The sequence below is a fragment of the Dasypus novemcinctus genome, chromosome 6, assembly GCF_030445035.2.
Source record: "Dasypus novemcinctus isolate mDasNov1 chromosome 6, mDasNov1.1.hap2, whole genome shotgun sequence".
Classification (NCBI taxonomy): Eukaryota; Metazoa; Chordata; class Mammalia; order Cingulata; family Dasypodidae; genus Dasypus; species Dasypus novemcinctus.
In genome coordinates this window covers 57,280,030-57,307,687 of record NC_080678.1, presented here as the reverse complement: position 1 = coordinate 57,307,687, position 27,658 = coordinate 57,280,030, and the positions used below count along the sequence as shown (strand labels likewise).

Below are 27,658 nucleotides of genomic sequence, written 5' to 3'. Positions count from 1 at the left end.
AGTGGATGTGGCTCAAGCCACAAGGGGTGTCCTGGGTTTGGTTCCTGGTGCCTCCTAAAGACATACAGTGAGTAGACATTGAGCAAAAACAATAAGCACAAACAACAAGCAGACAATGAGCGCAAACAGCAAGCAAAAAACAATGCACAAAACGAGTGAACAGATAAGAGTGCCATCTTGGGGGAGCATAGATTAAAATATACATAGCTTTAGCTGAAATAAGATGAAATCTTAAGTAGTTAAAAGGGAAAATATATACCTAGGACTTTATATCAGGTTTCTTTCCAAAAAGAAACAGATTGACACTGACTAATGCTGTGAGTTGTGCCGAAATTAAGAATACATCTGGAAAAAAAACAACAACATAAGTTCAAGGCAGAGATTAATAAGATTTTAATAGAGCGTTTTAAATCTATAGTCAGAAAAGGTCTATATCTTTTTTGACCTATCAAAAAGTTAACTTTTAAAAAATACAACTTTTAAGATCCTTTTTTTTGTGTGTTTGGATTTAGAATTTATAAATGCATATGTGTTTAAAATATTTGTATATAAATTGGCAATATTTGTCATTGATGGACTTCTCTGAACAAAAATCTTTCACTTCTACAATTCCGTGTGTATACAGGTTGTTATCTTTTTATATTAACATTAAATTAGAGACATTCTTCAATGTCACTGAAGACTTTTTAGGGATTTTTTCTTTCTTCCCCTCCCCTTCCCCTGCCCTCGTTCCCACCCTGCTGGGTTTTTTGCTATGTCCATTCACTGTGTGATCTTCTGTATCTTTCTCTTTTTGTCATCTTCTCTTCTCCTCCTCCTCCTCCTCTAGGATTCACCGGGATTCGATCCTGGGGTCCTCCAACGTGGAGAGAGGTTCCCTGTCAATTGTGCCACCTCAGTTCCTCTTCTCTACTGCGCTTCACCTTGATTCTCCCCTTCATCTCTATTTTGTTACGTCATCATCTTGCTGCGTGACTCATTTGCATGGGCACTGGCTCACTGTACGGGCACTGGTTGACTGTGTGGGCACTTGGCTTGCCGTCCAGGCACTGGCCTGCCAGGTGGGCACTCGGCTCGCCATGCAGGCACTCTCACAGGCACTCGGCTTGCTGCGCAGGCACCCAGGCGGGCACTTGACTCACTGCGCAGGCACTTGGCTCGCTATGCAGGAATTGGCTTGCTGTGCAGGCATGCTTTCTCTTCTTCGTCACCAGGAGGCCCCAGGGATTGAACCTGGGTCCTCCCATATAGTAGGTGGAGGCCCTATCACTTGAGCTATATCTGCTTCCCATGAAAACTTTGTAAAATATAATTTTAATAGCATGATTTTACTTCAAGAAAAAATTAAAGATTGCAAATGTTAATTGACAAGCTTCAACATTTCAGTTAAATATAACCAGCTCTTCAGTACAGGGTCCTTGACTTTATTAGGATCTTGACTTTTATTTTCTTTCTGGAACCCTCACAGCAGTGATGGGATTGCAGTTGAAACCAGTAAGCAAAGTTAAGCAGTTGCTCTAAAAGCAGCTATGAGTAGAAGAGCAGATTCAATTTACTGAAAAAATGAAATATCTCTGGATTTTTTTCTTATCCTGCTCTACAGTTATCTCTGGCAATATATTTTTACCTTTTTCAATTGGGGAAATTCAGTTGTCATTTCCTGCTTTCTCAAAGTAAGGCTTATATGCTTGATTATAGTTACTTGCCTTGTGAGAGCTTCCATTTTGTCAGGAATACTCTCAGACACCAAAATTAGTTGCTATTAATAATAACAAATATTTGTTGTCATTTAATAACTCAGCACTTGACATTAACATTTTTTCTGCCTTTTCTGTTCTCAGATTTCGTAGTTGAAAGGGTATGGCTTTTAGATTGTGTAGTTCCATATTGTAACATAAGATGGCAGCAGTGAAATATATAGTGCCACCAAATGATTTTTTTTCATTTAAAAAATTATTGAAGTATATTATTCTTACATGAGCATACATAAACAATAAGTGTATATAGTAAAAGTTGTAAACTTATAAAACAAACTTGCATAACACCAAATGATCTTAAATAGCTATTTTGGTCAATTTAGCCCATCATAACAAGAGGAATTTCTATCTTTTAAAGATCTTAGAAATTGTATTAGTCAGCCAAAGGGGAGCTGATGCAAAGTATTGGCTTTTATAAAGGATATTTACTTGGGGTAAAGCTGACAGTCACAAGGCCATAAAAATGTAAGTAACTCCCTCACCAAAATCTGATGCCACATATTGGAGCAAGATGGCTGCTGTTCTCTGCAAGGGGTCAGCCTCCCTCTTCCTCCTAAGGCTCCATAGTCCCAGATCTTTCAGTCTCCCTGGGACTTGATTCTTTCTGGGTTCAGCTGCTCTGTTCTCTGTACAAGGTCAGCTGTAGACTATCAGGCTGTCTTTTATTCTCTGCTCTACCCTGTGGTTTTCTCTTTGAGTCCCTGCCCACCAAGGACTACTGATGTGGCCCAATCAAAACCTTAATCATAATTTAATCAAGTAAAAGTGAAATCTCTGACTCTGATACAGTCTAACCTGCCCAGAGGTACAGACCAGTTTACAAACATAATCTAATATCTATTTTTGGAATTCATAAATAATGCCAAACCACAACAGAAATGTATGTAGATTTTTGGCCCTGAGAATTTGCTAACTTTCTGAAGTTAGGTTATATGGAGTTTGACCAGGTGTACCAGGAATATCTTTTAGTGCTAGTTTTTAAAAGATACTAGCTAAATAAATGAAGAGTTTATTTGAATTGTCTGACAGTCTGAATTTAGAGCTGCCTTATGGGTAGATACCTTTTGATAGTCTCACTAGACTGTTCAGAGTCAATTTGTGTGGTACAGAACTTTGTTTAAATAACTGCCTAGAACAAGCCTAAGGAACAACTGGTGCTCAGTATTTATTAAAGAAATATCTTCAACCCCGTTTTTTCTCCTGTACCCCTTAGTTTACTCAGTGTCACCATCATCTTCCCAATAACCCAAGCTGTAAGCCTAGGCGTTATTCTTGACTTCACTCCCCCATCCCCCTCTACTTTCTATATCCAATTACATCTTTTTCCAATTTGTGTCAGTTCCTTCAGCTTTTCTCCATCTCTACTGCCGCTATCTCATTTAAATTTAATTATTTCTCTCTCCTAGATTTTAGCAACTACCTCCTTAATGTTTCCTTGATTTCAGTGTTCTTACTCCACTCCAATACACTCTTTCTGAAATGCAAATATGATCCTATCTGGCTCCTCTGTAAGCCAGATATGACAAACCATTGACAACCAGAACAAAACACTCTCAAACGTTTTAGAGATCCTTCTATTTTCTTTCCTGAAGGTGGTGCTTCTCAGAGTGTTTTCTGTATAAGAATAGTTGAAAAAAGACTCCCATATGGATTATAAGATTTGAGGTGGGCCTTAATCATAGGCAGTGTAGTGTGATGAAATTTGCTTTGGTTTTAGAATCATATCCAAATTCAGATCCTTGTACTAATGCTCAAGCTTTCTAAACCACATTTTCATCATCTCTAGAATACAAGTACTACTGATCTTATAAAATATTGAGCTTGAGTGCAACAATATGCCCATCTATGTGTGTACCACACAAATACACATACGTGAATACACATTTATTTTTTACTACTGTGCCTTGGATATAAGTGCTTAATAAATAGTGACTTTTTATTATTAATTGTCAACCTCATCATGACAATCATCCCAGGCTAAATTTGACTAGGGAGAAATGATGAGACCCTCTAATAAGAGAGAAGGAAAATAAAGCATGCCATGTAGGGTGTTATATGCCAAAGGAAATATCTCTGGAGTTTATTCTTGTCTTCCAGAGGCTAATTTAAAATTTTTCTAATTTTTGCTTTATTTGTTTTGGTTTAAAATAAATTCTGTGCATTCTGAGATGATCACTTAGGCATCTCTCTGATTAACTAGAGCATAGCAGGTAAAATCTATTGTTATTCTTTTTAACACTTGAACAAACAGGGTATCTACAACTGCAGTCAAGATAGTTCCATCCATCTACTCCATGGAATCTAAGCCCCCTCCCAATTAGAAGCAGAGTGGGTATCACCATTCCAAAATCCTCAAGATTGAGGAATGGACAAACATAAGGGGAAAATGCAACTATGGACCAAAGTAGACTTATTATTCTAGCAATGGAAGAACTTCTAACACTGATGTAAAGATAGTGGTCACCAGAGGTTCTGAGGGGAGGGAGAAGGAAGAATAGGTATAATGTTGGGTATTTTTTGTACATTGGAATTGTTCTACATGATATTGCAATGACAGATAGAGACCTTTATACATTTTGCCAAAACCCGTAGGGATCTAAGCCCCCTGTCAATTGGAAGCAGAGTGGTCATCACCATCCCCAGATCCTCAAGACTGAAGAACAAACAAGATGGGAATGCAGCCGAGGACTAAAGTAGAGTTATTCCAGTAAAGGAAGAACTTGTAACGATATAAAGACAGTGGTCACCAGATGTTCTGAGGGTATGAGAGGGAAGATTTGGTGTAATATGGGGCAAATTTGGGACATTGAAACTATTCTGTGTGACACTGTAATGACAAATACAAGCCATGATACATTTTGTCAAAACCTCTAAAATTGTGTGGTGCAAAGTGTAAACCATAGGTAAACTATAACCACTGTGAGGTATCACTTCATACCATGGTTAGTAGTGGGCTTCAGTATTTGTCCATTAATTGTAACAAATGTACCACACTAATTAAAAATGTTATTCAAAAGGAAAAATGTGAGAGGGGAAGGGGGTGGGATATGTAGGAAAACCCTATATTTTCAGTATAACTTTTCTGTGATCTAAAATTTCTTCAAGAATAAAGAAAAAAAAGTAAAAAACAAAACAAAAAACCCACTTGAACAAAACCATTGAAATAAGTAAATAGTATTTCTCCTGTTACTTTTCTGTATCTACTATGTTTAGGTTATGTAAGCAATAGAGGGTATACAAAAATGAACACATTTAAATGTCTCAAGGAACTCATGTCCTAGTTTGGAGGATATTTATGTAACAGTACTGAGAGAGAGGCAAAAAAGAAACTTGCTGAGGGAGAATTAATTTGAACTGTGGGATTTGGTGAAAGTTTTATGAAAGGAGAACTATTTAAGTTAGGCCACAGAAAACTCTTTTTTCACTAGCCCTAGAATATCAGCCCTTTGTACTTGCTTTGATTTTTTTTTCTTTTTATAGCTTTATTGATCTATAATTGATTTAAAGTAAACTGTACATACTGAAAGTTTGCAATTTGATGAGTTTTAACATATATATACCCCTGAAACCATCACCACAATGAAGATAATAAAATATCCTTCACATCCAAAAGTTACTTTGTGCCCCTTCCTAATCTACCCTCACACTCCACCCCTTCCCAAGCAACTAATGATTAACTTTCTGTCACTGAAGATTAATTTGTATTTTCTAGAATTTTATGTAATGGAACTAGATAGTATACATTTTTTTTTTGTCCAGCTTTTCCTCAGCGTAATGACTTTGAAATTCATCCATATTGTTTTGTATATCAATAGTTCATTGCTTTTTATGGTTGAGTAGTGTTTTATTATGTGACTATACCATAATTTGTTGCATAATTGGGTTATTTCCAGTTTAGGACTCTTACAAATAAAGCTGCTGTGAACATTTGTGATCTTTTTATGAACATATGCTTTTATCTCTCTTGGGTAAATACCTAGGAACAGAATGTCTGAGTCATATGATAGGTGTATGTTTAACTTTTTAAGAAACTGCCAAACTGTTTTCCCATCAGCAGTGTATGAGAGTTCCATTTTTTGCATATCCTCACCAACCCTTGGTACAGTAGGTTTTTTTAAATTTAGCCATTCAAATGGGTGTGTAATAATACCTCACAGTGGTTTTAGTTTTCACTTTCCTAAAAACAAAGAATGTTGAGCATCTTTTCATGTGCATATTTGTTATCCATATATCTACTTTGGTGAAGTGTCTGTTCAGATCTTTTGCCTGTGTTTTAATTGGGTTGTTTGTCTTATTATTCAGTTGTATGAGTTCTTTATATATATTCTAGGTACAAATCTTTTGTTGGATTTTTACTTTACAAACACATTCTACTACTATGTGGTTTTCTTTTTTGTTTTCCTAATACTGTCATTTGAAGGGCTGATTTTTGCCCCACTATTGAAGTAGTTACCTCCTGAGTACTCTAGATGGTACTCTGTGTTATGAGGTTTTCCCCAGTCTGGCTCAGTGGATATACAGACTATTCCCAGCCCTGTTGTTACCTTTGGGGATTGTTTCTCTTCTTCTTTTCCAATAGTTCTTTTCTCTGGAACTGGACGTACATGCATTGATCATCACCAGAGGTCACTTCCCTGCAGAACTCCAGAACTCTCTCTCCTGCAGCTCTCTCCTCTCTGGTACTTTATTCCTGAATCCCAGCCAGTGTGGCCTCCCCAAATTCCCAAACCTGTCTCTTCTACTCAGGGAGATTGCCATGCTGTTTGGGTTTTCCTTATACTGAAGCCTGGAAATCCTAGGCAATAGACTGGGGTGATTGTTGGGGTCATCTCATTTGCCTTCCCACTTTCTTACTCTGCCTTTGGCCAGATGTCTAAAAATTGCTGTTTCATGTATTTTGATCAGCTTTCTAGTAGTTAAAGGAAGAAGATTAAATCTGATCCCTGTTATTCCATCTTGGCTGGAAGTGCAAGTTTCTTTGATTTTATTTTTGCTTGAGACAAAACTTTATGCTTTTTAGTTTTAGATTGGTGTTAAGATGTTGAATTGATGCTTTGCTAAACGCCTCACTGGAGCTGACATTTATACATCTGACATTTCAGTCAGATGTATAAAAAGCTTTAGAAAACATTTTTTTTTCCAGATATTTTTCTTCCTGAAACATCTCATGTCTCTGGCAGTTCATGTTACTTATTTGTATACTTACATAAGTATGGGAATATATGAGTTGCCTAATGCACTAGTTGATATTCCTGGATCATGTTTTTAAAAGCACCTTGCATAACATCAATTGAATCTGAAACATGAATTTAGAAAGATCTAGTTGAGTATAATTTTTCTGGTTGAGCCTTTTGAATGAGTTTAAATACTTGCTTTAGGTGTTTTGTCTACTTTTATATATACATGGTCTTGTACCCTCATTTAACAATATAATATTAGACTTCAAAATAAATTTGATTGAAGATTTAATAAAATCTCTTTACTGAGTTATGTAAATTAAAAAAGGGCTGTAATTTGAAGAACTTATCTCTGCCCTAAAACATTATTATTGTGACTTTTTTTCTATTTGTACATTCATATAGATTATTTGCTTCCCTGTGTGTGTTGTCATGATTTACATTTTTCACGTTCTTTTTTTTCTTAAGCTAAAATTTACATCTTTTAAATGAGTGTATCACTTCTCAAAAAATGTGACATTCCAAGGTAAATGCATTTTTATCAGAGGGAAATAGTAGAATTAACTGTGGTCCCATTCCAAGTCTTCATATCTCCTGTTTTTTGGGAGACTATTTTGCTTAGATTGCCTAAGTAAGACTAGTCACTCCAGGTGGGGAATGTAAGTTAATTTGAGAAATGTGACTAATTCTGTATTTGTTGATGAATCAGAACTAGCCAGCAGAGAATCCATGCTTTCTCTGCCGAAAGAAATTACATTTTGGGTCAAAGCACAGAGAAAGTTCTCCTACCACTTGGTTGAGATGAGCTGTACTGGGAAGTGGGTGGTAGGCACTTTTGTGGACATGGTTATAGTAAATGTGGTATCTAGCAGATAGTGAAAGAGGAAAGAGTTAAGAAAGGAAAGAAATATAAGGTTTTTATTTTTAAAGAAAAATAGGAAAGTTCAGAGTAAATTACAAAAATTTTGAATTATTTTTAATTTGGTGTTAGGTATGTATACTTCATTCTGTTTAGACATTTTAAATATAAGATTTATTAGGATAATATTGTCAGGCTTCTTTGGAATACATAGGATGCAGGAGATAAACCCAATGTGGGAAAAAATGTAGGTGTATTATTCCTCAATATGTCAGGTTGTGATATAATACATAGCACAGCTGTTGGAGGAATGTAGAGAGTCTGTACTATTTAAGTTTTTTTTATGGGTTTGTATATTTCTATAGGATGACATACCAGTCCTTTAGTCAGATTCTCAAATGAGCTCATGTCCCCAAAAGTTTAGAGCAGGGCAGGATGATGGTTCCCACTGCACAGTTAGGGAAACTGGGTTCCGGACAGGTCATTGGCTGTTCCAAGCCACATGAGGTTCCTGTTCCTTCCTCATGCGCTGCTGCAGCCCCATAAGGATGGGCAATGGCAGGAGGGGTGGGCAGCACACTGCTGGCTGGAGCAGACCCTGGCCTGCAGGCACCACACACTTGATTTGGGCTCTGCTTGGTCTGTGCTCTATTTGGAGTCCCTGAGAGCCAGCTGGGCTTCACAAGGGTGGGAAGGGCTGCAATTGTTAGGAACAATGCGGTGGGTATTGAATATGCCACATTGCTCTTTACATTGGCAGCCCCTCCTTTAAAAACATTTACATTTTCCTGCCAAATATTGCATTCTTTTTTGTTAAAAATAAAAACTTGGTCCTTTCTGGTCACTACCTTCTGAACCTCACAACTCTTATTTATTGAAAGGTAGTGACAGAGGAAGCTGTACATGATCATAGAGTAGAATGAAACAATCTGTATGCTCTCAGCAATCTTTTGACAAAATTATATGCAGAGACTTAATGTATAGAATCATGTAAACTGAGAAGTAATTCTTTTCATATTCCCCTTTATCCATCCATACCCATGTGCATTTTGCTCACTCTGTCTCACATACATACACAATCACACTCACCTAGTCCCTTAATCCCTCAATAAGACATTTACACACACTCTTACTCATTTACCCTTTGACCTGATTTGTTGGCATTATTTTGGGCAGTCATATACCAGCTTTGGTTTGGAGAAGCTTGGGAATGAAACTCAGAAAAGTTCTCATGCCATCATTAGAGCTTGGGTATATTCAGAGACAAGCTAGGGATTTGATTCTTTGAAACAACAGTTGGACCTGTACTAACTGGACTAAATCAGTTCCTGGGAGATGACTTAGCACTAGACTGAACTCTTCTAAGATTTATTCTGAATTAGGAGCTAAAACAAAGAGCAGGGTGTTTCTTGAGATGGAACCAAATCACTTCCTCATAGAAACTACTGATTTATTGCTGAACTCTTAGTAGAAATTTGACATATACCTTTAAGTCATCTGATAAAAATTGGAACATAAATTCTCTTGAGTATTTGCTTTGAGGTGTTTATTTACAAAAACAAACAAAAACACCTACTGTTGGTCTGCCCACACACAAACCCCCAACTCTTTCAGCCTCCACTAACTGAAGATATCTAAGTCTCCTTTTTTTGGTGTTCAGATATAGTTTAGAAGAGAAACACAATATGTTTTTCCATTTGGCACTTATGCTTCTTTGTCAAAGAAAATAGAAATGTGAGTATGTCTTATAAAAGACAAACAGGGATAAGTATGACCAGCTGTTTAAAAGGGATTATATTAACCCTTTGGAAGGAAACTATGTTCCTTTTGGTCACAGATCTTTCCATGGAAGTAGTTAGCTTTTTATACACCAGAGGTTGATATTTTCCCAGTTTTACAAAATAAAAAGTAAAAATCAATATGTACATTACTAATGATTCTTGTTTATAAGTAAAGAAAATTCTAAAATTTATAAATTCTATAAATTTATAAAATTCTAAAATTTACAAGTTCTAAAATGTATAAATAGACCCCTAATTTGAATGACATAGTTTAAAATGGCTGAAAAATTATTGGTTAGGTTCTCTTGAATTTTACACTTCATAATTATGAATTAGAATTTTTAACTTACACTTGCATAGGGAGCCTTAGGAAGGCAGATTGCTTTATTATCTTTATTTTAGTTTAACAATCAAACCATTAAGAATTACTAAGTTGAATTCAGGCTAGGAAAAACAAATAATTAAAAAAAGCATTTAGGATGATATGAATAAGTTAAAAGATTATTGCTGTGGAAGGGAAAAGGTTTTATGGTGGATCTGGGGAAATACTGTATATTGTATATATGAATTTTGGTGATCTAAGACTCTTCTGAAGCTGACATTATGTTGGGATTCACTTTATGGGAAGTTTTGGATCACAGAGTGGTTCAACAATGGCAGCGGAGGAATACTGATATGGGATGTTATTGACAGGATATATATGGCTGACAGGGAGTTATACAGGGCATATGCCCAGGGTATATGGTAATGTCTATATATACTCATAGTGGAAACAATTAAAAACAACAGCTGGGGGGGTACTGGGCTCCTGGCCGGGGGGGTCACTGTTGTGGGCCCTGGGAGAGCAGCGGCAATCCTCCAGGTGCAACGGCAAGAACCAGGAAGGAGGGAGGGCCCAACAGTGGGCTCTTGATACTAATGGCTACACTTTTGAGCCTATGCACCTGCAATAAGAACAAGGCCTAGAGTAGCATTGTGCCTGGGGGTTTCCTCCTGACAGCCTTCATGTTACTCAAATGTGGCCACTCTCACAGCCAAACTCAGCGTGTAGATGTGATGCATTCCCCCCAGCGTGGGACACGACACCCGGGGATGAGCCTCCCTGGCACCGAGGGATCACTACTACATACCAGCTGAAGAAGCAACTAGAAAATGACCTTGAATTAAAGATTCAATGCGGAACAGCAGAATATACCTGTCTACATATAATAACATGACTTCGGGAAGCGGTTTGACCTAATGTAAGGGGGAAATGGAAAGGAGAAATGAGATTATAAGGCTGTGAGTCTCTAAAAAAGAGTCTGGAGGTTGTCAGAAGGAATACCCCTATGTACAACTGAACAGAGTCTAAGAGACAGATAAGGTAGATACAACCCCAGGTATTGGTTCTTTTGAGGGATAAAGAGACCCACGGGTTCTACGGTCATGGCAGAAGGGGTTCACTGCCATGACAGATGGCCCTTCTTTGGAGCTGGTGTTTCTGCGTGATGGAAATGGACTCAGAGGGGATCTCTTTTCACAAGACTTGCATGCTACTTTATTGGAATTGTAGTTGGTGCTGAGTTTAAGATATATGTAGGGGATTTGAATCTCTGGACTGATAATATGACACCCAGGCCCAGAGCCTCAACAGACTTCAGCTCCTACACTTTGACTTATTGGATTTACTCCACTCAGCTAACATGGAGTTGAAGAAGGTCAACCACCACAACATGGAGCCTAGAGTGTCTACAACTAGAAGCGGGAAGAGTGCATCCAGTACCCATGTGGAATCTAAGCCCTCACTTGACATAGGTGTGCAATGGACACAACCAATCCAATGTCCACAGAGAAAATGTGAAATGGGTGTGGGAACGGTAGCCATGGGGGCTGCTGGGTGTGGGGAACGGGAGGAAGAGATGAGATGTGGAGGCGTTTTCGGGACGTGGAGTTGTCCTGGATAGTGCTTCACGGACAATTACGGGACACTGTAGATCCCCCCAGGGCCCACTGGATGGAACGTGAGAGAGTCTGGGCTATGATGTGGACCATTGACTATGGGGTGCAGTGATGCTCAGAGATGAACTTACCAGGTGCAATGGATGTATCACGATGATGGGACAGAGTGTTGCTGTGGGGGGAGTGGGGGGCGGGGGCGGTGGGGTTCAATGGGACCTCATATATTTTTTTAATGTAATTAAATAAATAAATAAATAAATAAATATTTTAAAAAAAAAAAAGAAATGTGCTTAAAAAAAAAAAAAGCATTTAGGTTTGAGACTTCAGTGATTTAAACTTTTATTTAATGGGATAATAGAATTTAATGAAAATACTTTTGATTTAAAGTAAAAATACCTAACGTTTTTTTAGCAGTTGTAACTTAGAGTGAGCAAAATTCTGCTTCTTACCCTTTAAACTCAACCTAGGGGAATGGATGTAGTCAGTGGTTGAGAGCCTGCCTTGCATATAAAGTTCCTGGGTTCAATCCCCATTACCTCCTAAAAGACAAAAACAAAAAAAAACCTAGACATTTTAGTAAATGCTGATTTTTTAAATGAGAAAAAAAGTTAGATTTTTAAAATTGTACAAAACATGTAGGTGCTGAAAAATAATTTTTAGTTTGCTTTAGGATTTCAATTTTCTATTGATATTGATAGAGTATTTTATAAAATAAGGCATTCTTTTCTATTTCATAGACCATTTTTCCTGAGATAGGATTTCTCTAAGCCATATTTGTAATAGTCTTATTTCTTTATATATGGTTAAAAGACATAAACTAAACCAATAAGGTGTGTCCTTACTCTATGCCCAGTAAAGATTTGTGCATGTACATTTAGGAATGATTTATTCCTTAAAGTGGTCATGTGTGTTAGGTTATCATATGTTATATGTATTTCTGTATTGTTTTGTAATACACATGATCAGGAATTATAGTACTATCTAAAAGCAAAATATGCACCATCATGATACTAACTCACAACATCTTCTATTACTGTACCTTGTAATCTGGTGTCTTAGGGATGAGCAAAGTGATTTTAGCTATATCTGGGAAATAAGAGGTAAAGATGAAGAGATTGGTTGGCAAATGGAGGGGTCATATATGGAGAGGAAAAGGTGTAGAAAATATGGAGATCATACTGTATCTGAATACAATCTCAGTTTTTCAATGCATTGTTCCAGATAGCAATTACTGACTAATTAGACTTGAAACTGATTTGGCCTAGATATTTGGTTCTATGAAAGTAAAAACTGTCATTTGTTAATAAATTCTCTTTTTTCCAAGACAGAATAAAAATTAGGTGCGTACACACCCTTTATTACTTAGCAAACTGAATTCAAGTTGGAGAGTATAATGCAAAGGAGTATCCTAAGAGTTATTGAGTAGAAGAAGCCAATCGAGATAACTATATAGAGACTTGGTGTCACTAATTTTAGGAAGCAGTTAGTTATGTAGAATGTTTTGGGGGCAAGATTTATTGTTTTTTTGTCTCTCTTCATTTTCTTAGAGCAGTAATTCTTAAAAGGGATCCTTGAGCTTGAATTGAAATTAAAAAAAACATTTTTGTGGGGACATGTTGGTGTGGGTGTGATATATTTATTAAATAATTCACAGTATAGTGTGGACTTGGCAAGGGGTCCATGGCTTTCACCTGAGGGATCTGTGAAACAAGAAAGGTTTAGAACCCCAGTCTTAGAGGCTTACATCATTGGTGGCCAGTCTTATGTAGAACTGTATTTTTAATTAAACGTTTTTCTTACTGCATATTGATTGCATATTAAAAACCTATGAAGTGTGGTCTTTGCTTTTTATACATTCTTGGAGAATAATTGTACCTTATTTATAGAACTAATTCATTTTATTAATTTTGTAGAATTTTACATGTATTTTCACCAAATTACATGTTGCTGAATTGGCCAATTCATATTTATGCCAGGAGCCTTATTACCAAGCACTAACAATGCATTCTTCCTCAGCTAGTATGTTAAAATACCATCTTTCTTCTAAAATAAGGTGATAAAATTCCTAAATTATTTGTCCTAGTTCTGATTTCAAGTACTTTCCTATACAATAGGGCATTAATCATGGATAGGAAGACTTAATATTGTTAAGATATCAATACTACCACCCAAAGTGATCTACAGATTTAAGGCAATCCCTATCACAATCAGAGCAGCCTTTTTTGCAGAAATAAAAAAGCTAATCCTCAGATCCATAAGTAATTTCAGAGGGTCCTACCAGCCAAATCATTATTGAAAAAGAAGTGCAAAGTTGGAGGTCTCACACTTCCCAATTTCAAAACTTACTACAAAGCCACAGTAATCAAAACAGTGCCTTACTAGTATAAAGATAGACATATAGACCAATGGAATAAAATCGAGAATTCAGAAATAAACCCATACAACTATGGTCAGTTAATTTTTGAAAGGGTGCCAAGTACATTAACTGGGAAGAGAGCAGTCTCTTCAACAAATAGTGCTTTGAAAACTGGATATCCACATGTAAAAGAATCAAGTTTGACTGCTATCTTATATACCATTTACAAAAATTAACTCTATAAATGGATCAAAGACCTAAACATAAGAGCTAAAATCATAAAACTCTTAGAAGAAAACATAGAGGGAACCTTCATAACCTTGTATTTGGTAGTGATTTCTTAGGTATGACACCAAAACCATGAGCAACAAAAGAAAAAATGGAAAATGGGTTTCGTCAAAATTAGAAACTTTCATACATCAAAAGACATCATCAACAAAGTGAAAAGACAGCCTATAGAATAGAAGAAAATAATTGCTAACCATATATCTGATAAGGGTTTAATATCCAAAACATAAAGAACTGTTACAACTCAACAACAAAAAGAAAAATAATGCAATTAAAAACCACTGATTTGTACACTTGAAAGTGGTTAAAATGATAAATGTTGAGTTGTATACATTTTACTACAATATAAAGTTTTTTAAAAATGGGCAAAGGATTTGAATAGACATTTCTCCAAAGAAGATATACAAATGTCTAATAAGCACATGAAAAGAGGGTCAATGTCATTGACCATCAGGGAGATATTGCTTCATATCCACTAGATGGCTAGTATTTAAAAAAAAAAAAAGTGTTGGCAAAGATGCAGATATATTGGAACCTTTATACATTGTTGGTGGGATTGTAAAATGATAAACCTGTTGTGGAAATCAGTTTTATGGTTCCTCAAGAGAGTTGAACATAAAAGTCACCATATGACTTGGCAGCCCCTTCTTGGTATATACCCAAAAGAACTGAAAGCAGGGAATTTAACAGATATTTGTATACCAATGTTAATAGCAACATTATTCATAGTAGCTAAAAAGTAGAAGAAACCTAAGTGCCCTTCAGCAGATGAATAGGTAAACAAAATGTATTTATATACAGTGGAATATTCTTTGGCTATAAAAAGGAATGAAGTTCTGATGTATGCTACAACATGGATGAACCATGAAGACATCATGTTGAATGAATAAGTCATGCACTAGAAAACAAATATTGTACAATCTTATTTGTATGAAGTACCTAGAACAAGAAAATTCATAGAGACAGATAGTAGGTTTCAGGTTACTAGGGTGAGGTGGGTGGGGGAAATAGGGAGTTACTGCTAAGGGGTGCAGAGTTTCTTTTAAGATGATGAAAAGGTTTGGGTAATGGATGTTGGTGATGGAAGTACAACTTTGTGGATGTAATTAATACCAGTGAATTATACACTTGAACATGGTTAAAATGGGAAATTTTGAGTTGTATGTATATAACTACAATAAAAAGACCTTATAACAACAGCAAAAAGGCATTAAGACTTTTCCAAGTGAAGGTTTTTTGTGTGAATTATATCCATAACACTTAATTTATGATATAACTATATTTTATTTCTGCATTTAGATCTTTAGTAAACTGGAATATCTAAGGTTTTAAAATATGCTAGTCAAGCAAAGGAATTTGTTACTTGATATTATGTTTACTTTTAGTGTAAAGTGATGTGTACCGATATTTTGGAAAGAGAAATACACCTAATTCAACTCCTGAGCTCTACTTTTGGCACACCAGCCATCTGAGTGACCTTGGTCACTGCGCTGCTGACTGCTGTGGCTCTTGCTGCCACTGCTACTGTTTACTGCCACATATTGATCATCTGCTCTACACTAGGCACTGGTGTAGCTCTAATCCAACAACAGCTGGACTACAAATGAAGGGGCTTATCCTCATTTTGTAGGATCCAGGGCTTTAAGAGATTCAGCAGTTTGTCCTAAGTAGATTGTTCTGTTGTTTTTGGAGATTTATTTTTTATTTATTTCTCTCCCCTTCCCCTTCCCTCCTCCCCGCCGCCCCCCCCCCCCAGTTGTCTGCTCTCTATGTCCATTTGCTGTGTGTTCTTCTGTGACCACTTCTATCCTTATCAGCGGCACCAGGAATCTGTTTCCTTTTGTTGCGTCATCTTGTGTGAGCTCTCCGTGTGTGAGGCGCCATTCATGGGCAGGCTGCACTTTCTTTGGTGCTGGGCGGCTCTCTTTACAGGATGCATTCCTTGCGCATGGGGCTCCCCTACGCGAGGGACACCCCTATGTGGCACAGCACTCCTTGCGCTCATCAGCACTGCGCATGGGCCATCTCCACACCGGTCAAGGAGGGCTGGGGTTTGAACCGTGGACCTCCCATGTGGTAGGCAGACACCCCATCCATTGGGCCAAGTCCGCTTCCCAGATTGTTCTGTTTTTCAAGTTGCAGGGCCCATGCCTATCACTTCCACTATGCTCACCCATTCTATCAGATGCTCATTATTTTTGAAGGCTAAAACTATTACTGGGGTTCTTAACAAGGGCTCTGTGAGCTTGAATTTAATTTCTTAAAACATTATTCTTATGGGGATATGTTGGTGCAGGTGTGATATATTTATTAAGGAATACACAGTATAGTGTAGACTTAGTAAAGGGTTCGTGGTTTTCACCTGTCTGGCAAAGGGGTCCGTGGAACAAGAAAGGTTAAGAACATCTGGACTAATACAAGGTTGCATCCAGGAGTTCAAGCTAAAAACTTAATGTTAGTTGCTGATGTGGCTCAGTGGTTGGAATTTTGGCTTCCCACATATGAGGTCCTGTGTGCAATCCCCAGTCCCAGTACCTCAAAAAATTTTAAAAAACTAAATGTTGAATAATTACAGGTGTGCCCTGCATTAAACAAACTCATCTTTTGGAAATGTGAACTTACAAATCAGAGCAATTAATATTTTTCAAAAGGATTTAGGTTCTTTTACGTTAAACTACTCCTTGAATTTAATACTGGTGTTCTTCTGGTCAGTTTAGTTGGTGGTTAAAACGTAACTCAGGGGAACTGGATGTAGCTCAAGTAGTTGACTGCCTGCTTCCCATATAGAAGGTCTCAGGTTTGAGCCCTGGTATCTCCTAAAAACAAAACAAACAAATGCAAAAACAACTCTTGACATTGGGAATTGGATGTAGCTCAGTATGAGGTCCTGGGTTCAACCCCTGGTACCTCCTTAAAAAAGGAAAAGGTAACTCAGGCAAGTTTTTTAACTGTAGTTTTTTAATCTGGAAAAAGGGTTTCTGTGAGGATTAAGTGTCCTAGGGTTTCTGTGAGGATTAAGTGTGAATGGCTGGAGAAGTGCCTGGAGAAAATGTTTGTTCCTATTAACTAAAAATAAGTGAATGGGGTAGGGTAGAGGTACTTCAGTCAAAGGATTAGGAGATTTTAGTAATTGGAGGAAATCTGAAATGTGAATCTAAATAAAAAAGGTTATTTTACAAAATTTATTTGCAATGATTTTTTTTAGCAATATACTGTATAATTGCAAATGAAGTATTTATCTTTAGTGTATCATTTCCATAATGCCCTGTGTAATCATTCAACTCATTTTTTTCTCACTTCTCTAATTATGGTCTCTGAATAAAAAAATAGGAGACAGTCCTCCATTGAATGAATTTATTAGACTTTACAGGGGAAGAGTTAAAGTCCTTGTGTCTTACTATGACAGTATTGCTTTCTATCAGGAATTAGCCTTATCATGAGTTAGCATTTTTAATCATACTATTCTTTTTATCCACCCCCCCCCCCCGCGACTTTTTGCTTGCTGTCTGCTTTCTGTGTCCATTCCCTGTGCGTTCTTCTGTGTCTGTATTTATTCATTTTATTTCCCTTTCCCCTTGCAACTTGCTTGCTGTCTGCTCTCTGTGTCCCTTTGCTGTGTGTTCTGCATTTTTGCTTGTCTCCCTTTTTCTGTTGCGCCACCTTGCTGAGTCAGCTCTCCGCTGTGCTTGTGGGCTGGTGGCACTCTGTGACGCCCAGGCTGGTGCACTCCGTGGCCCCCGGGCTGGTGGCTCTCCACAGCATGTGGGTGAGCCTGCCTTCATAAGGAGGCCCCAGGATGTGAACCCAGGGCCTCCCATATAGTAGACGGGAGCCCAACTGACTGAGCCACAGCCGCTTCCCTAATCATACTATTTGTGAACATAAAAGTTGAAATTTATTTTTTTAACACTTTTTAAAATTAAAGTTAATAGTAGATCACAAGGAACGTTAAATTAAAAAACATAAGAGGTTCCCATATAACACACTCCCCACCCCCCCACCCCTATCATTTTTATAAATTGTATTTTTTTTAAGATATATACATCTCAAAAAATGTTACAGTAAAAAACATAAGAGGTTCCCATATATGCCCACCCCACTCTTCCCACACCAACAACCTCCCCCATCATTATGGCACACTCATCGCACTTGGTGAACGTATTTTGGAGCACCGGTGCACCACATGGATAATAGTTTACCGTGTAGGTCACATTCTCCCCCAGTACATTCATTGGGTTATAGCAGGATATGTAAAGTCCAGCATCTGACCCTGCAGTATCATTTAGAACAACTCAAAAGTCCCCAAAATGCCCCCACATCACATCTCTTCCCTCTCCCTGCCCTCAGCAACTATTGTGGCCACTTTCTCCACCTCAATGCTTCAGTTTCTTCTATTACTAGTCACAATGTTTTTGTAGTAGAATATCAGTAAGTCCACTCTAAAACATATTTTATTCCTCCATTCTGTGGACCCTGGGATGGTGATGTCCATTCCACCTCTAGATCAAGAGGGGGCTTTGATTCCACATTGATGATGGGTGCAATTCTTCTGCTTACAGTTGTCACTCTTGATTCCTTTGTGTGGTGGTTGACCATCTTCACCTCCCTGTTAGCTGATCTGCGTAAGTCCAAAAAACAAGAGAGTAGGAATTGCACTCTGCTGAGGCTCAGGGCCCAGCTGGCAAATGGGCAGTCCAGAGATTCAAGTCCCCTGAGTATACGCCATCCCTAGCGCCAGCCACAGGTTCAGTAAAAGTGACAGAAGAGGCATGTGTAGAAAGGTCACATCTGAGTCTAGCTCCGTCACATTCAGGAGCACAATTCCAAAGTAGGGCCCTGGGACATGGCACAGAACACCAAATCCATCTGCCATGACCATATATCCTGTGGATCTCCATAGCCTTCAGGAGAACCAGTATCTAGAGTTGTATCTACTTTGGCTTGTTCTGAGGTCCTGCTGAGGCATGCGTAAGTGCGACCCCTCTGATGACCTTCCAGCTCTTTCTTGAAGCCTCTTAACCATATAAACTCATTTGCCTTCACTATTTCCCCTTTGTATTCAAGGTCAAAGAGCAGTTTCTACATGTAGACTGAGATATTCTGCTGTTCTGAGTTGACCCATTTATTCAAGGTCTCTTTCTAGTTGCATCACCAGCTAATGATTAGTAATCCCTTGGTGCCAGGGAGGCTCATACCTGGGAGTCATGTCCCACACTGGGGGAAAGGTAATGCATTTACATGCTGAGTTTGGCTTAGGGAGTGGCCACATGTGAGCTTTTCAGGAGGTAACTCTTAGGCACCCTGCAGCTCTAGGCCTAGTGCATATTTCCAGCACAAAGGCTCATAAGCATAGTCATCAGTATCAAGGGCTCATTATTGGACCATCCTTCCTTGTTGGTCTTTGCCGTTGCACTTGGGGAATTATTATTGTTCCATTGGGGAATGTAATAGAGCTTCACTGGCTAGGAATTCAGCACTCCCTCAGTTGACATTTGTAACTAACTACTATGAAACTACCCAACATGTATCAGAACATTTTTCTGTCCCCTATATATGTGCTCTGGAGAACTCCCTCCCACCCATATGCCCCCCATCAATAACACCCCACACAGTGTTCCTCCCCTGCCAAAGTTGAACCTCACTGTGGTCCAAAACTTCTTCAACAATGAAGCCTAATATAGTGCCAAATTCAATTAATAGGAAATTGAAATATAGTGATGGGTTTAAAGTTTAGAAATAGAATACATACTAATTTAGAAATACTGAAACAAAGTAAAAATAATGTATTAAAAAAATGAAAAATAATAAGAATCTTTGTTTTTAATGATTTGCCTTTCATCACTGTAATAGGTGTTGCCCTGTATGTACAGTAGCAATGCACTTTCCTTCATTTCTTCCTCAGTGTCTATATCTTTTATTTTTTTCTGAGTTTTAATTTTGTCTTCAAAAAAGTTTTAGATCACAGTAATTCACACATAACAATATAGGGGGCTCCCATATATCCAACATCAAACTTTTTTCCCCTTCCCCCAGCAATGATCTTTTTATATGTTCAGATGTACAGATTTTGAAACATAGCTATCAAACATGGTTGCATTTTGGTTTACATTATGGTTTATATTTTAGACTGTACACATTTTAAAATTTTTAGTTTCCTTTTGTTTTACATTATGGTTTACATTTTAGCTTATAGACTTTTATACAATTTTGGTGTAAGTTAACGTGTCCTATATCCATCATTAAATGATCTTGTGGAGCACTTCCGTTGTCCCCCAGTTGCCCTGCTTCCATCTGTTCTATACTGCTCTCCCCCTCCCCTCAGGGCCCACAGTGACAATCAGTCTTTACTACTTGAGGGACCAGATTGACAGATACTTGAAACAATGCTGAGGGCTTGACATATTAGACTGCCCTAACCGATTGGGAGCCCCCGATTCTCTCGAGAGACACAATTCCCTCTGTTTGTGAACATCAGGTCTCCCCAGGATGTGAATACACCTTCACACTCATTGTATGGGTCTCCACCCAATGATATAACACAGTATGACAAAATGAGCACTCACATACTCCCTAGAAGCCTGCCCCTGTACCAGATGCGCCCCCCCCCCAAGCACCTTAAACATGTAATCCTTCCTTATTATATTTTCTAAAGAATTTTCTCAACATTATAGTTTCAACCATATACCTGACAGTCTCCCATATTCAACTGTTCCCCCAATTCCTTGGGCCATCTAACTCATCCTCCCAACCCTAGCCCCCTCTCAAGCCCACAAAGCCCCACCCAAAGGTATCCCTATGCCCCTATTTTATCCCCTCCCTGTATAAATGCATACGCTTCACCCATGTAGGCATCAGCTCATTACCTTCCTCTGCTCCCAAATTCCTTTAAGCCTATCTTCCAGTCTATAGCTCTCTGAGACAGCTTGGTTTGCTTGTTTCATATCAGAAAGGTCATATAGTATTTGTCTTTCAATGCCTGGCTTGATTCACTCAACATAACGTCCTCAAGATTCATCCATGTTATCACATGTGCTTGTACTTTATTCCTTCTTATAGCTGAGTAGTATTCCATTTTATGTATATACCACATTTTATTTATCCATTCATCTGTTGATGGGCACTTGGGTTGATTCCAACTTTTGGCAATAGTGAATAATGCTGCTATGAACATTGGTGTGCATATATCGGTTTGTGTCCTTATTTTCAGATCATCTGGGTATATACCCAGCAGTGGAATTGCTGGGTCATATGGCAAATCTATAGCTAACTTTTTGAGAAACCGCCACATTGTCTGCCAGAATGGCTGGATCCTTCAGCATTACTACCAGCAGTGGACGAGTGTTCCCATTCCTCCACATCCTCTCCAGCATTTGTAGCCTTCTGTTTTTTTGATAGCTGCCAGTCTTATGGGAGTAAGATGGTATCTCATTGTAGTTTTGATTTGCATTTCCCTAATAGCTAGTGATTTTGAGCATTTTTTCATGTGCTTTTTAGCCATTTGTATTTCTTCTTTGGAGAAGCATCTGTTCAAATCTTTTTCACATTTTTTAAGTGGGTTGTTTTGCTTTTTATTTTTGAGATATAGGAGTTCTTTATACATGCAGGATATAAGTCTCCTATCAGATATATGGTTACCAAATATTTTCTCCCATTGGGTAGACTCTCTTTTCACTTTCTTGACAAACTCCTTTGAGGTGCAAAAGGCTTTAATTTTGAGGAAGTCCCATGTATCTATTTGTTCTTTTGCTGCTCTTGCATTGGGTGTGAAGTTCATGAAGCCATTTCCTATTACAAGGTCCTGTAGATGCTTCCCTACATTGTTTTCCAAGGTCTTTATGGTCTTGGCTCTTACATTTAAGTCCTTGATCCATCTTGAGTTGATTTTTGTATAAGGTGTGAGATGATAATCTTCTTTCCTTCATTTGCATATGGATATCCAGTTGTCTAGGCACCATTTTTTGAAGAGGCCATTCTCTCCCAGTTGAGTGGGTTTGATAGCCTTCTCAAATAACAGATGAGTGTATGTATGAGAATCTATATTAGAACTCTCAATTCAATTCCATTGGTCAGTGTGTCTATCCTTGTGCTAATACCATGCTCTTTTCTCTACTGTAGCTTTGTAGTATGTTTGAAGTCAGGTAGTGTGATTCCTCCAATTTCATTTTTCTTTTTCAATATGTCTTCGGCTATTTGGGGCCTCTTTCTTTTCCAAATGAATTTCATAGTTTCTCTAGTTCATTAAAAAATACTGTGTTGATTTTTATTGGGATTGCATTGAATCTGTAGATCAGTTTTGGTAGGATAAACATCTTAATAATATTTAATCTTCCTATGCATGAACAGGGACTATTCTTCCATATATTTAGGTCTTCTTTGATTTCCTTGAACAGTGTTGTGTAGTTTTCTGTGTATAAGTCTTTTACATCTGTAGTTAAATTTATTCCTAGGTATTTGATTATTTTATTTACTATTGTAAATGGTATTTGTTTCTTGATTTCCTCCTCAGATTGCTCATTATTGGTGTGCAGAAATGCTGCTGATGTTTGCACATTATCTTATAACCTGCGACTTTACTAAACTCATAAGTTCTAGAAGCTTTGTTGTAGACTTCTCAGGGCTTTTTATGTATAGGTTAATGTCATCTGCAAATAGTGATTTTTTGACTTCTTCCTTTCATATTTGGATCCCTTTTATATCTGGTTCTTGCCTCAGGGCTTGAGCAAGTACTTCTAATACACAGTGTTAAATAGAAGGGGTGATAGTGGGCATCCTTGTCTTGTTCCTGATCTTAGAAGGGAAGATTTTAGGATTTCACCATTGTAAATGATGTTAGCTGTGGGTTTTTCATATATACCCTTTATCATGTTCAGAAAGTTTCCTTCTATCCCTATCTTTTGTGGTGTTTTTATCAAGAAAGGGTGCTGTATTTTGCCAAATGCTTTTTCTGCATCTATAGATATGATCATATAATTTGTTTCCTTCTGTTTATGTGGTGTATTACATTAATTGATTTTCTTATGTTGAACCATCCTTGCATACCAGGAATGAAATCCACTTTGTCATGGTGTATAATTCATTTAATGTGTTGTTGAATACGATTAGCAAGTATTTTTTTGAGGATTTTCACATGTAGGTTCATTAGAGAGATTGGTCTGTAATTTTCCTTTCTTGTGGTGTCTTTGTTTGGCTTTGATATTGGGGTAAAATGAGTTAGGCAGTGTTCCTTCTATTTTGATTTTTTGAAAGAGTTTAAGCAAAATTGGTGTTAACTTCTTTCCAGAGTGTTTGGTAGAATTCACCTGTGAAGCCATCTGGCCCAGGGCTCTTCTTAGTTGAGAGGTGTTTAATGACTGATTTTATCTCTTTACTTGTGATTGGCTTGTTGAGGTCATCAGTTTCTTCTTTCGTCAGTGTTGGCTACTTATGTGTTTCTAGAAATTTGTTCATTTCCTAAAATGTCTTTCTTGTTGGAATAGTTTTTCAAAGTATCCTTTCATGATAGTCTTTATTTCTGTGGTATCAGTTGTGATATCTCCTTTCTCATTTATTTAGTGTATTTCCATCTTCTGTCTTTTTTTCTTTGTTAGTCTTGCTAAGGGTTTGTCAATTTTATTGATCTGCTCAAAGAATCACCTCTTTGTTTTGTTTATTTTTGAGCGCTTATTTTCTATTTCATTTAGTTCTGCTCTCATCTTTGTTATTTCTTTCTTCTTTCTTTTTGGTTAGTTTTTTGTTTTTTTTTTTACTAATTCCTCCAATAGTGCAGTTAGTTCTTCAATTTTAGCTCTTTCTTCTTTTTTGATGTATGAGTTTATGTCTATGAATTTCCCTCTCAGTACAGCTTTTGCTGTATCCCATCAGTTTTGATATGTTGTGTTATCATTTTCATTAGTTATTGATTTCTGTTGAGATTTCCTCCTTGACCCACTGTTTTTCTAAGAATGTGTTGTTTAATTTCTGTATCTTGGGAAGTGGACTTGGCCCAATGGATAGGGCGTCCGCATACCACATGGGTTCAAACCCTGGACCTCCTTGGCCCGTGTGTAGCTGGCCCATGCACAGTGCTAATGCGTGCAGGAAGTGCCATGCCACACAGGGGTGTCCCCCACATAGGGGGTCCCACGCGCAAGAAGTGCGCCCTGTAAGGGGAGCCACTTGGTGCGAAAGAAAGTGCAGCCTGCCCAACTATGGCACTGCATACACAGAGAGCTGACACAACAAGATGACGCAACAAAAAGAGACACAGATTCCTGGTGCCACTGATAAGATAGAAGCGGTCACAGAAGAACACACAGCAAATGGGCACAGAGAGCAGACAACTGGGGGGGGCAGAGGGGAGACAAATAAATAAAAAACAAATCTTTACAAAAAAAAAATTTCCATATCTTGGTGCCAAATCTGGGTCTCTGGCCCTTACAGATTTCCAGCTTCATTCCACTGTGGTCAGTGAAATTATTTAGTATGATTTCAGTCTTTCTGAATTCATTGAGACTTTCTTTGTGGTCTAGCATGTGGTCTATCTTGGAGAATGATCCATGTGCCCTTGAGAAGAATATATATCCTGCTGTATTTGGGTGTAATGTTCTGTATATGTCTGTTAGGTCCAGATCCTCTAATATATTGTTCGAAGTCTTTGTTCCTTCATTGATTCACTTTTGAGATGTTATGTCCAATGGTGATAGTGGTGTGTTAAAGTCCCCCACTATAACTGTAGAGGCATCTATTCCTTCCCTTAGTTTCTCCAGTGTTTGCCTCGCGTATTTGGAAATGCCCTTGTTAGGGGCATAAATGTTTATGATTGTTCTTTCTTCTTGAAAGATTATCCCTTTCACTAATATGTAGTGTCCATCTTTGTCTCTCACAATAGTTTTGCATTTAAATCTTATTTTGTCCGATATTAATACAGCTACTACTGCCCTTTTTTCATAATTGTTTACTTGTAAGATTGTTTCCCAGCCATTCACTTTCAATCTCCTTGAATCCCTGGGTCAAATATGTGTTTCTTGTAGACAGCATATAAATGGGTCATATTTATGTATCCAGTCTTCCAATCTGTGTCTCTTAACAGGTGAGTTTAATCTATTGACATTCAGTATTAGTACTTTCAAGAAATTATGTATATTAGCCATATTGTCTTTGGATTTGTGTTTGTCATATGTTGTTCGATTTTTTTCCCCTCTTTTTGTCTTTTTAGTTGTTCTTACACTTTCCTCCAACTCTGTCTCTCCTGTTTATTTCTTTCCTCCTCCAGGGCAGGTTTCTAGTTGGCATACTCTCTTAGTTTCAGTTTATCTGTGAATATTTTGAACTCTCCATCATTTTTTAATGGTAGCTTTGCTGGATAGAGTATTCTCAGTTGGAAATTCTTTTCTTTTAGTGCTTTAACTATGTCATACCACTGCCTCCATGGTTTCATGAGAAATTAGCACTTCATCTTATGGAGCCTCCCTCGTATGGGATGGTTCTCTTTTTTCTTGCTGCTTTTAGTATTTTCTCTTTTGTCTTGAGCATTGGATAATTTGACAAGTATATGTCTTGGGGTAGGCATGTTGGGATTTATGCTGTTTGGGGTGCATTGTGCTTCCTGGACATGTACATGTATCTCCATCAATAGGTTTGGGAAGTTTTCAGCCATTATTTCCTCCAACACCCCTTCTGTCCCCTTTCCCTTCTCTTCTGGAATACCTATAATGTGTATGTTTGTGCGTTTTACATTGTCATTCAGGTCCCTAAGTCCCTCCTGGATTTTTTCTATCATTTTATCGGTCAGTTCTATCTGTTTGGTTTCAGATATATTGTCTTCCACATCACTAATTCTTTCCTCTGCCTCTTCAAATCTGCTCTTATTTGCTGAGAGTGTGTTTTTGATTTCTTGGATTATACTATTGATCCCCATCATATCTGTTATCTTTTTGGGTATGATTCAATTTTGTCTGTATGCTCTCCAGGTGTTTTCTTAATATGCTTAATATCTTCCTTTACTTCATTAAATTGGTCCATGATAGATGTTTTGAGAGCTTTAATTAGTTGTTTGATGTTCCACTCTTTCTGGTTTTTAGTTTGTTCATTGAATTGGGCCATGTTTTCCCGATTATTGGTATGGTCTGTAGTTTTTTGTTGTTGTCTGGTCATCATTTTATCTTGTTGGGTTTATGCAGTTGATTAGCTTCTTTGTCTTGGGGTTTAATTAGTTGCTGTTTTTGTGTGCATGCTAAGTCTTCTGTTTGTCACTTTGTTATTCTATTTCTTTGTTGTTGGCTAAGTTCCCTTGAAGGAAAATATTAGGGCCAGAGAAAGCAAAAGAGGTAAGAAACGAAAAATATAATAGTAGTATTGATAGTGAATTGTAGCAGAAGAACCATGTGAGATCTAGCAGAATGGATATTGAACTCACATAAGCTGTGTAGAGTTATAACAGTAAGAAGGTGGAGCACCTTTAATGAGATAGTAAACTGAATATGGGGAGGAATATAGTATGAATTAAAAGGCCCATGTGGAGAGAGGGAAAGAGAAAAGAAAGGACAGTAATGTAAAGAGTGAATAAAAGATAGAAATCAGAATAGAGGTATTAGAGATAAGAAGTCAGAAATATTGGGAGCTAAACAAAGAGAACTGGAATGTAAGAGAAACAACAAAAGAGGACAGAAAGATGTAAAGGAAAGGGGATAGCGTTGTTAGCCAAAATCAGTACATACAGAAATGAGGAAATTGAGGATGAGGAAGCACAGTGAATAAGAAATGTTGCCTGTAGCACCGAATATAAAAAAAGAAAAAAATAAAAGCAAGCAAGGAAAGAGAAAGGAAAAACTAAAAAAAAAGGGGGGGCCATGGGGCGGGGCGGATAAAGATTAAGAAAAAACAAGAAAAGAAACCAACAAAAAAGATCAGACAGGGCCTCAGGCAAAGGAATCTTCTTTGTAATTGAATAAACTGCTTAGGAGTCTGACCTTCCCTCTTCCTCACATCCTCACTTCCCTCTCTTCCAGGGCAGTAGGAAAGCTGTGTGAGGGCTCCCATAGGAGAGTCAAATGGTCCCTCACCTCAGAAAATGATGTTTCTTATTTTCTTAAGAGAGAGCACCCACCCCTTGCCAGGAACCCTAAGTTATGCTATTGGAAGCCTGCAAAGCACGTCCTACTGTCCCTCTGCCTAATGTGTGCTGCTGGGGAACTTGTTAATTTTCTGACTCCACCTTTTCCCAGACCAGGTTTCCTATCCCAAGGCATTTAGGTAAATCGGACTCTCTCAGCAGAGTCGCCTCTCCTCTCCTCCTAGGCTCTCTCCAAGTCAGCTGTTATACTCCTCCAAACTCAATATAAAGGGGGAGATGAGGCAATTGAACCTGCACTCCTTGGCCCCTCTGCCCCTCCCACCTAAACCCTCCCACTCCTGGAGTTAGTCCGAGACTGGAGGGTGAGGGCAATGCCGGGTTTCCGGGAGTGCTGGGCTCGGGAAACAGAGAGAATGTGGACTTGGGGTACATAGGTCTGTGAAATATGGGT

The 27,658-nt window shown here is 37.9% G+C and overlaps 1 protein-coding gene across 5 annotated transcripts in view; it reads left to right on the top strand.

The window, feature by feature from the left end:
* The window catches only part of MINPP1 (multiple inositol-polyphosphate phosphatase 1), a 152,656-nt gene that overhangs the window by 31,603 nt on the left and 93,395 nt on the right, over window positions 1–27,658 (top strand). Inside the window, exon 5 of one of the 5 annotated variants that reach the window (XM_058298847.1) lies at window positions 4,350–5,684. The exons of 3 other annotated variants lie outside the window; for them this stretch is intronic. In XM_058298847.1, coding sequence (XP_058154830.1) covers window positions 4,350–4,449 — 100 coding nt within the window. In that variant the 3' untranslated portion in view covers window positions 4,450–5,684. Of the gene's footprint in view, window positions 1–829; window positions 5,685–27,658 lie in introns of those variants that run through there. One more of the 5 variants, XM_058298846.1, reaches the window with a different exon arrangement.